The 11,093-nt window shown below is 39.8% G+C and overlaps 1 protein-coding gene across 1 annotated transcript in view; it reads left to right on the top strand.

Annotated features, from left to right (window-relative positions):
• Positions 1-10,506, top strand: part of cylda (cylindromatosis (turban tumor syndrome), a) — a gene marked incomplete in the record, with an annotated part of 23,030 nt that extends 12,524 nt beyond the window's left edge. Inside the window, 11 exon segments of the mRNA XM_037697576.1 lie at positions 602-990; positions 2,572-2,737; positions 2,825-2,966; positions 3,102-3,224; positions 4,231-4,322; positions 4,567-4,633; positions 7,547-7,679; positions 8,729-8,837; positions 8,999-9,117; positions 9,432-9,648; positions 9,805-10,506. Coding sequence (XP_037553504.1) covers positions 602-990; positions 2,572-2,737; positions 2,825-2,966; positions 3,102-3,224; positions 4,231-4,322; positions 4,567-4,633; positions 7,547-7,679; positions 8,729-8,837; positions 8,999-9,117; positions 9,432-9,648; positions 9,805-9,989 — 1,742 coding nt within the window.
• Between the last annotated feature and the right edge of the window lie 587 nt (positions 10,507-11,093).

The following is an 11,093-nucleotide window of genomic DNA, read 5'->3' as shown; positions in this document are numbered from 1 at the left end:
ATATATACATACACATACATGTCTATGGTCTGAAGCATTTTATTTTCGTTAACTTTGTACTTGATCCTGTACAGTCCCAATCATGTGAGTAATATTAAAGCTGACAATCGTGTGTCGTGTACAGTTTTTCGTGTACAATCTTACTTTGAAAAACCGCAAAAGAGCAAGTTTGCGAAAGTCGAACCACGAAGTAGCTTCTTAAAAAAATTATTTGCTTGTTAATATGGCAAAAATATTCCATCTTCCTTGTAAGAGGACCAACCAGTTAGATCTGCTTCAAAGTATTTCAGCAACAGAGTTTCTAGATTATAGCTTGTCATCTCTTCTCTGGTATGTGTAGGTGTGTTTTGACTGTCCTGGAAATATTCCAGGAGAAAATATCTTGGCCTGTGTGTGAAAATGCTCCGAGGTGTTGATCTGGGATTGTGAACTGTAATTTAACACTATTTGAAACAGTCTGCTCATCAAAGTTTTAATTTCTCACATTGCACCTGACCTTCAAACCAAATCAGTCAAAGCATAATTTTTATTTTAGTAAATTAATATTTCACATACAGTAAATTACAATATGGTAATTTGTGGTTCTGGCTTTACTTTGCAGTTGGAGAAGACCCCGCCAAGTCTCTTACTGAGACGCCCCCCGAGTTCAACCAGTCCTCTCCACCTTCCAGAGCCACACCCACTTCTTCTCTGTCCAATGACAACAAGTTCCACTCGCTGCCATTCAGCCTGAACCGTAAGACGGTGCCCAATGAGAACATTAGCCAAGGGCCCATCTCCCTCTCCGTCCAGTCTGTGATGGGAGAGCAGCCCGACCCTCCAACGCCTGTTGCTCCCCCCTCTCCGCGACCTCAGACTCCTCCTCGTGGACAGCCCGGTCTGGAGGTGGGCTCACTGGTGGAGGTGAAGGAAAATCCCCCCTTGTGTGGTGTAATCCGCTGGGTGGGTCTTCCTCCTGGCCTGCTGGAACCTTTAGCTGGCCTGGAGCTGGTGAGACAAACATAAATACAATGTGTAATAAATACATTGGATAGAAGGGGAAAAGAAAGACACACCATATAGTGTGAAGTTGTAGGGACATATAAACTCATTAATAATATAGCTTTTTGTGATTATTCATGGATTATTTATTTAATCATTTTCAATCATTTATTTATTAATTTTCAAGTTTTTGAGCTGCACAGAGTATGATTTTGTTACTCGCATGGAAATCCTTTTTCACAAGTTAAAACACTTGTGACAGTTCGGTGTTATGGTCTTAGCTCTGAGATGCCAGCAGGAGGTTGGCTTGAAACGCAGCAATGAAGGCTACTTATGGGACAGAAGTGGTTGGCAGGCCGCAGACTGATGAAGTCTTCCGTATGGGGGACGAAACATTTCTCACTTAAAGAAACTGGTCCAGATGACACGATTTAACTTTTTTTTGTTGGTTTACGTAAATGTTACTGAAGAGAAATAAAAAGAGACGATCTGTAGTTTTGCAGGTGGTTTTCTCTCGGCGCAAACTATTTTCAGTTAAATTAGTGACTTCCTGGATTCTCTCATGGTTTGTAGCAACTTTGTGGTGATAACGGGCTTAGGGGAAAGCTCATTTTACATCCTTCATATATTTAGATCTGTTTACAACCTTTTACTGCTCCTTTCACATTTTGTTCTGATTCAGCTTCTTTCAGCTCCTTTGAGCAGATTTTAACTTTTTTCCAGCTACTTTCAGCTAATTTCAGCTGGGATTTTTTTTTTTTTGTCGTTTTGTGCTCCTTCCAGATTCTTTCTGCTAACTACATTTTTGTGCTTCGTCTGACTTCATCCTGATAATTTCCGCTTGTAATGCTCCTTTCAGTTTATTTATGCAAGTTTCAGCTTTTGTTTGCCATTTCAGCTACAATTTACAGTAGCTATTTCATTCAAAATTATATTTTTCACTTAATTCCACATTTTTTGCACTCATTTCAACTTTTTTCAGTCTAAGTCAGTAAAAATCTGCTCTCTTGTGGCAATTTAAGCTTCTTTATGTACTTTTAGCTACTTTTCAGCTGCTTTTTGCTAGTTGAAGCATTTTTCAGACAATTTCTACTTTTTTGTGCCCATTACTGCTTATTTTAGCCTAATTGGGCAAACGAGTCTTCTTTCTACTTTCTTCTGCTAATTTAAGCTGGTTGACATTTCCAGCAACCTTTTTAGCATTTTTCAGCTAATTTCAGCTGTTTTCAGCTAATTTACTAATTTTTGTGCTCAGTTTTGCTTATTTAAACCTAATTCAACAAATTCTTTCTGCGTTCTTCTGCTAAATTCGGCATGTCCTTCCATTTCAGCTTTATTTCAGAATGTTTTTAGCTAATTTCAGCTGTTTTTTTGCAAGTTCTTCTGCAATAAGCATTCACACTGCATTTTTGCAGGAAATGCAATTCCTCTAGTTTACCCTATTTGTTACCATAGTACTTAATAATAATATTTGTCTGCTCATGGTTTAGAGTTGTATGAATTACTCCTAAGGTGGAGCTTGCTTGAGATAGAGATGCTTCAAGAAGTACGTTACACGAATGTCCTTAATTAATCTGAACTTTTTCTCAGGAAGAAGAGTGTCCCGGTTGCACAGATGGTACCTTTAAAGGTACACGGTACTTCACCTGCCAACCCAAAAAGGCCCTGTTTGTGAAGCTCAAGTGCTGCCGGCCTGACTCTCGGTTCCCCTCCCTGCACCATTCCTCCAACCCCATTGAGCGCTGCAACTCCATCGGTGAGTCAGAATGAGGCGAGTGAGTGAACATATAGTTTGTGGAAGTTGTTTTGTTTACCGTTTGAGTTGTATTATCTTTTTTTGGAGCATTTGGAGGGTACCTGAGTGAGGTTGTGCATGAGAACACGCCACCACGGACAGAAAACGATGGTCTGGATGTCATGGTGGGGAAAAAGAAAGGCATTCAGGGTCACTATAATTCCTGCTACCTGGATTCAACCCTTTTCTGGTAAGTTGTCTTAAATAAAAATTCCAAGCTGTTGTAAATTCATATTTGTAGACGTGGCTCATATCGTTTAACCGTAGAACGTCTCTTGGTTTATGGCGCTCTTCTTGACGTAAACTCATTGGTTTTGTTCTGCAGTCTTTTCTCCTTCAGTTCTGTTCTGGACACCGTTCTGCTGAGGCCACGATCGAAAACCGATGTAGAGTATTACAGGGAGACTCAGGAGCTGCTACGCACAGAAATAGTCAACCCACTGCGCATGTGAGTCACGCATCAGCGCTACAGCTGCCTGGCACTCACTCAGCACTGTCATCACCTGCGTAAGCTGTTTGTTAAGGTGCTGAAGCACTTTACATAAAAATAGTAAGTTAAAACAACTCAAAGTAGTTCAAGATATTTTAGTCTCTTCTATTAAACTCAAATCAGACGTGGGTGAAATTTTGTTTTGCAAAACGTGTTAATTAAAGGCTTAGTTTAGCTTGAAAGCTTATCACCCACTACGAGTTTTAAATGAATATTTTCTCTAGAGAAGTGATGGAGTTTAAGCCTTTTTGGTCAAATCTTAATAATGTCGTTATGATCAGTCGGTCATGATACTGTGAGATCTCATACAATCTTTTAGCTCTTGAACTGTAAGTTAGGAATGACGCTCAGCTACTGCGTCACCAAATTTTAGCCCAATATCTGTAAAACTGACTGAGTGCTACTCATCTTCGCTCTTTAATGTAAATTTGATGTGGCAGCCATCTTGAATCGCTTTGACTCTTCAAGGGAACCAGTTGTAGATGTGCGTACACTTGCTTTCTGAGAGTTTCTTTAAAAATTGTCTAGTGGTTCATGAGATATTTTGCTTACAGCTCCCACAGCTAATGCCAAAGTTTTAAACGAACATCAGACAAGGTATGTTGGTGCTCAGAATACATATGGGGATGACTCTCAGCTCACCACTCTCACCACACCAGTCGTTTAGGTTAATATCTGTAGAATTGAATGGGGGCGGGGGGGGTCATCTTCCTGCTTGCTAAAGTTGATTTGACGTGGTGGCCATCTTGAACTGAGTTGGCTTTAAATGTTAATCAGTTGAAGGTATATTTCCAATGATTAGCTTTTAACAGTGAAAAGTAAAATCTCTCTGATCCATGAGGTATTTTGGTAAGATGACAGACAAACACATACAGTCAGTCAGTTACATGATCGCCCACCTTTTAGCGTCAGGCGATAATTCACATGGAGGCAGCTTGTAACGTCCTCTGTCTTTGCCCCTCAGACATGGGTACGTTTGTGCCACCAAAGTGATGAAGCTCAGGAGGATCCTTGAAAAAGTGGAAGCCGCCTCTGGGTTTACCTCTGAAGAAAAAGGTTCAGTTTGTTTAGTAACACGAGTTTAATCCCACATACTGGGGATGGTTTTGTTTTATTGGGGGGTACTGACTGGGCCATATCCCAGTTAGAAAAAGTGAATTTCCTTTTTACTTTTCTAGCAATAATTAGAAAAACAAGTGTGAACATGTCGTTTTTGTAAAACATGATGTTGATTTTTATATTAGTTCTTTCATACACTTAGTTTAAGTAACAGATGTGAACATTAATACTTTTCTTGCAGATCCTGAGGAGTTTCTTAATATCCTCTTTCATCACATACTGAGAGTGGACCCGTTGCTCAAGCTAAGGTAAGAACAGCTGTACGTGCAGGAGTTTTATCCTGGTGTTGTAAATGTTTGAACGTGCTTAAAGTGCTTGGGGGAAAAAAGCTGTTATTTGAAATTGATTCAAGTTTTGCTTTAAGAAATTCCAGTTTCAGCTTTTAATAAAAAAAAAAAAACTTCCGCTCTTCATTGCCTCTTTAGTTCAATCTGTAGTTTAAAATTATATAATTTTAAAGTAAAATTCAAGGAACTAATAAACTACTTTTTTTTTTTAAGTTGGAACTTTTATTTTAAAATAATTCAAATTACCATATTTTCCGCATCAGTCGCATCAGCCTAAAAATGTCTAATGAAATGAGAAAAAAACATAAATAAGTCACTTTGCCATATACGGCGGATCTATTATGCGTCACCGCTGACAACTTGGAAATGTGGGCCGGTCTTGTGCCAAAAATCGATTGGCTGCAAAATGGCGGCCGCAGGAGTGTGCACGGGAGGACTTTAACAAGAATTTAACAAGATAACCACCTAAAAGCAATTATTTGTTTGCTCGACATTATAGCAAAGGTGTGTCTCAGTCTAACTTTTACTTAATAAATGCGCTTCAATGGTCAAATCAGCTGCATTTCACTGGACAGCGCAGCGAAATGAAGCTAATTTGACTGTTGCTCCAGGCATGATCCCAGAGCTGCACGTAGGTGGCTTCTGTGGCAAGCTGATTGTGTCATTAATAGCCACTTTTACCTATTACTTAACACAACGGCATGCCATACTATTTGAGTGCCATCTAGTGGCTGAAAATAGTAGTGTTCAATATTTTCAGTCGGAATGAATGGAAACAATCATATCTCAGCCAAAAATTGGTTTATAAATATGGGAAAAAACATAAATAAGTCCCTTCGGTGTATAAGTCGCAGGGCATGCAAAGTATGCAAAAGACTGCGACTTATAGGCCAAAATAACGGTAATGTGCCCAAAGATGGTTTGTTTCATAATTATCAGATTGCACATTTTAGAGCTTTTTTTGTGTTCTGACTTTTCATTTCTCACCTTTTAATATTATAATGCATCAAAGTTCATGCTCCATAATCCAGGTAAAAAAAAAAAAAAATCCAACAAAGTTTAGTCAGGTCCTCTGGACGGTTTCTTTTTTTGTTGAGATAGATGTGTCATCCTTCATCCAAAGGACTTCATCAGTCCGAGGAGCCCCAACAAACTCAGTCCCACAAGCAGCACACTCACATTGTGGACCAACCAGTTTGCTGGTGATAAGATGGTTTCTGGGGCCTGTTCTCTGTCAACGGGGTTTGTCAGCTTTTTTTATGGTTCCTCAGACTGTTGAAGTCCCTTGGTTGAAGGCCGAAACGTCTCAACAAAGAAAGAAACCGTCCAGAGGACCTGAATGAACATTGTTGGATTATAATGCATCATTTTGTCTTTCTAAAGTAATTTAACAACTGATTTTATGTAACAAGGAAGTGAGTAGAAATGATCCATTTAAGAACGTAGGGTTTATCAGCATGGTAAGGTTCTGGAACAGATTTAAAGCTGAAAATTATCTGAATTTAATTTTGTATTAAGAACCCTGAGATGAGTCAACCAAGGTAAAAAACACTTTTTTTAAGGTTTTTGAAAAAGTTGAATAGACATATTGAAAACCCCCTAATCACTTTGCATAACACGGAACTGTAAAAGTACCGTCAAGTCATTAGAAAACTAAGTTTTGTAATCACAGATGTCATCCGAAGCAAATCTGAAACGTGTATATATGTGGGACAGCTGTCCAAGTGTTGGACTTTTTCTGCTCACATTAAGAAACTTATAGCTGGAGTTGTATTTAGACGTTTACTGTTCAGATGGTTCACAGATCAGTGTGTGATTTCAAAAGCCATGGCAGATCTGTAATTATTTGTTATCAGAGACAGGAACAGAAACATCAGAAGTATACAGTATATTTTTTTTATCACAATTTTAATCGTGCTGTTTTAAATGTAAAGTGGAGTTGTCACATCTTTAGGAACAAGTCCCAAATGCAGTCAGTTCTTATTTATAGTTCTTAGAAAAGTAGTTTTAGCATAAATCCACCATAAAAATCCTCCTCTCACCTGTTGAAGCTGCACTGTACAAATGGTGATCACGGTAAATCCAGTTGCACTTTGTCCTTTAAGTTCTCAATCAAAAAGTGCTTTCAGCATCTGTAGAGACTAGTTCAAAGTTGTGTTTGTTTTAATTTATTTTACCATCTGAGGAGCTGATCTTTAGATATTCTTTACCTTTTTTTTAGTCATAGTCTCTGCAGCCTAAGTGTTCCATGAGAAGTGAAAGCTTTTTAATGCTGCAAAAGACATTTTCTACTCGGTGTGGGCTTCAAGTGTTGTGTAATTCTGGACATTCCTAAACTGTAACAGTGACTTCATCCTCCTTTATTTTTATAAACCCAAAAGAAAAAAAGAGCTTGAGATGAAGAGAACCTGACAGATGGTTGAAAAATGCAAGCAGTGAACAAGAGGAACAAATAACTTTTTTTTTTTCTTTTCTCTGTGTTATTCAGGGTAGGACCGTACAAACTTCCCTTTTTTATTTAAAGATTTGATAAAAACTGTGTGACTCAACATGAATTTCTGCTCACCACTTCATCGGCTTTCAATAACTGCTCACTGCTCCACCGGGGGTTGGATGGGTTAAATGCAGAGAGCCAATTTCGCCATTGTATGGGAACATACAACGATGACAACACATAACACATTAATTAATTAATTAACATATTCTGAGAAAGAAAAGGCAATGATTGATGAATTATTTAATTTGTTTAAAGTGTAGTTTGTAGAATCAGCAGTTTGTAAATTATCTTTGCTTATAGAGATAATAAATGTGTAAACAAACTTTAGAATATGAATGAACAAGTACTTGTAAAAAATATATATTTTTTATTTCCAGGTCAGCGGGTCAGAAGGTCCAGGACTGTTACTTTTACCAGATCTTCATGGACAAGAAGGATAAGGTTGGGGTCCCGACCATCCAGCAGCTTCTGGAATGGTCTTTCATTACCAGCGACCTCAAGTTTGCTGAGGTAAGTAGTTGTTTTTTTTGTTTCTTTGCATTTGTTTGATACCATTTATGAGATGAACTCAGCTGTAGAGCTGTCATTTTTGGCCCGAACCCCCAGCCTGAATTTCAGACTGGGTTGGGCCAAAAATATGTGCTTGATGGGCGGGCCGGGTCGGGCTTTTGATGCAGTTTTAATTGCGCTTGTGGCCCCACCCGCCCTTTGCTCTTATCACACATCTGAGCATTTGCAATGAACCCACAACAAGCGACATCATGAAGCTTGAAAGTATTAAACAAAAGCTACAAACAAAGCTATCACAGTGAAACCTGCTGATGTGTCAGGTCAGGTCAGGTGCACGCTCAGGTCCGAACGCCCCGTTGAAAGAGGTAAAAAAACCAAAAGTTGCGTTACGCTTCAAATGGACAACCGGATCATCGGCCGCGTGTGTCCGCTGACCGGCCGGTTGAAAGAGGTAAAAAAAGTTGCATTAAGTTTCAGATGGACAACCGGATCAACGGCCCTGTGTGTCCGCTGACGGGCCGGTTGAAAGAGGTTAAAAAAAGTTGCGTTAAGCCTCAGATGGATTGCCGGATCATCGGCCGTGCGCATCCCGCTCCGCACTATGCTTTCATCTGCGGTGAAGGAAGTTGCAGCATCTGAAGCTACAAAAATCAAAGTGAGCAGCGCGTTCAATTAAAATTGCCTTGTTCTATATTTTTTCCAGATAATTTTGCTCTAAAAATATTTTTGCTCGTCTGTCTAATCTTCATTTTTTATCTTTAGAGTTGATTATTTAGGATATTCATTTTGTAAGTTAAAATCCATTTAGTGAAACAAGAAATCTTATAAATTCCTTTCTTTGAATTGCATTTTAAAAATATCATGTCAAACTGATTTGCTTATAAAAGCAATAAAAGCTTAATTTTAAAAAAAGTGATGTTTTTTTTCAGGTTCGGGCCTCTAATTACAGTTAAATGATCGGATTGAGTCGAATTTTTTAGGCCCGAATGCAACTCTACTCAGCTGATGTTCATCATTTCTTCCTGTCTTTGTTTGTCTCCCTCTCCAAGGCTCCCTCCTGTCTTATCATCCAGATGCCCCGCTTTGGCAAAGACTTCAAAATGTTCAACAAGATTTTTCCCTCCTTGGAGTTAGACATCACAGACCTCCTTGAAGACAGTGAGTCGGAGCTAATATATTTATTTTGTTCACTTTGTTCACACCTGTGTGACATTTTGTAATAAAGGTTGAGTTGTCAGCTGAGAAGGCAACATTTTTTTCTTTAAGAACACCGATGTGTCTGCAGAAATGGACAAAGCTTTGTCTTTTTTATCTTCCAGCTCCAAGGGAATGTCGTATCTGCGGAGGCCTGGCTCTGTACGAGTGCAGAGACTGTTACGAGGACGGGGATATCACGGCCGGAAAAATTAAACAGTTCTGTGAAAAGTGCAACACACAGGTGAACAATAAGCGTTACATTATAATAATTTCATGAACATTACTGAAACATCAGTTCGAGACGTTGTAAGACTCGTCCACAAGGTGGCGCCAAATCCAAAGGAATCACATTCGGTTTGTAACCGAAGACAAGTTTCTGCTGCACCCTAACATGGCTGTATTTTTATTTATTTGAGTTAGAACTTAATATGAAAAATGCTTTTATTTTGTGTTATTTATAATCTGTATATTCCATTAAAAACATATTTAGATTTTTTTTAAATTTTATTTAACAAACCACAGTGACAAATGGTGTATCTGATAATACTGATTTAGGTTCATCTCCACCCGAAGAGGAAAACCCATCGACACAGCAAACTGTCCGTCCCAAAGGAGCTCCAGGAAGGTATGGGACGTCAAGGCTCTTTTCCCCGCCAGAGGATGGAGCTGTTCGCTGTGCTCTGCATAGAAACCAGTCACTATGTGGCCTTCGTCAAGTACGGCAGCGCAGATTCTGCCTGGCTCTTCTTCGACAGCATGGCTGATCGTGATGGTGGGTGTCACTGACGTGATCTCTTCAATATGTCTGAAAATATGTCTTATTGCTTTAAAACTACTTAAAAAAATGTAACTGTTAAAATGCTTAAAATAACATTTTTCTTATGTTTTGCTGTACTCCGTGTACTGATGCTTCTGGTGTTTTTTGCAGGAGGGCAAAATGGTTTCAACATACCACAGGTGTCTCCCTGTCCAGAGGTGGAGGCCTACCTGAAAATGACTCCAGAGGAGCTGCACACCCTAGACCCCAAAAGCATCCAGGGACAGGCGAGACGCCTGCTCTGCGACGCTTATATGTGCATGTATCAGAGCCCAACCATGAGCCTGTACAAGTAGAGCTCTCTGCCCAAACCCAGCTGCCTCTCCTCAGCTCCTCTGCATCTCCATCTCCACTCCCTGAGGACAGCAGATTCCCTGAAAGACCAAACATTTTAAAGTATGAACTAACCGAAGAGGAGCTGTCTGCCAGCAGGGGTGCCGTCCTGAGTAATCGTCTCCACCTCTCTCCTCAGTGCCAGCCTTGTTGTTTGGTGGTTAGAGATGGAAGAGAATGGGAGAAGCCTATTTGCACTGTGTAATAGTCAAAGTGTTGTGTTCTTCACGTAGTCCTATGTAGCTTTCCTGTCTCACAGCTGAGCATCGGCAGTGGTTAACGAAGCAAAGGTAGGCTTTATGTTGATTCACTCCCTGCTCAGGAAGGAAGAAGATGATGACGGAGCAGGAGGCCACGTTGCGTTATGGTGGCTGGCAGAATATGTGCAGCAAAAACAAAACAAGCTCATGGGAGGGCCTTGATCACCTCGTTTACCTTAAGAAAAGAGGAGTCGTGCTATTCTTAATCACTGTAAAAGATGGGAGCTTTTCATAGTGCACATTAAAGCAACACAGGGTGGAAAACCTCATCTATCCTGTTTGTGCTGTTCAAAAACCTGTGAATTTGCTTAGTGGTGTAGATTTCTCCAGTTAACATCAGCAGTATAAATAACCAGGTGTGCATTTAGATTCTTCTCTTAGCGTAGTTCCTCCTAACGCTGTGTGAAACATCTCTACAGTGTCTGTTTGCAGAACAAGATGTAGCCATTGTAAAAGTTTTGCCACACACTCGCTCAAACAATGCTGCAATCAGAAAACTTTTTTTTTTTTTAACTCTTCTGTTTGAAGACACAGTGAGAGCTAATTTGTTGGTTGGGAGACATCGGAGTTTTGTTTCAGAATACAGATTTACTCCTGCGGGGACTGGTCAGCATTGCTAATGCAGAGTAGGTGGCAGATAAATGCATAAGAGGAGACTTGTACAATTGTTGGAGCTGCTCGTCGCAGAGCTCCACGCGCTCATCGACTCGGTGAGGTGAAAAACCGGACAAGCCGGGCTCTTTTTCTTTGAGTGCGCCATGTGAAGAAAATGCAGTGTACGTCTAAATTATGTTTTGTGTTTACAAA

Source organism: Nematolebias whitei, chromosome 2 (assembly GCF_014905685.2).
Source record: "Nematolebias whitei isolate Nwh7 chromosome 2, NemWhi1, whole genome shotgun sequence".
Taxonomy (NCBI): Eukaryota; Metazoa; Chordata; class Actinopteri; order Cyprinodontiformes; family Rivulidae; genus Nematolebias; species Nematolebias whitei.
The sequence above is the reverse complement of the archived record's forward strand: the minus strand, read 5'-3'. Positions and strand labels throughout refer to the sequence as shown.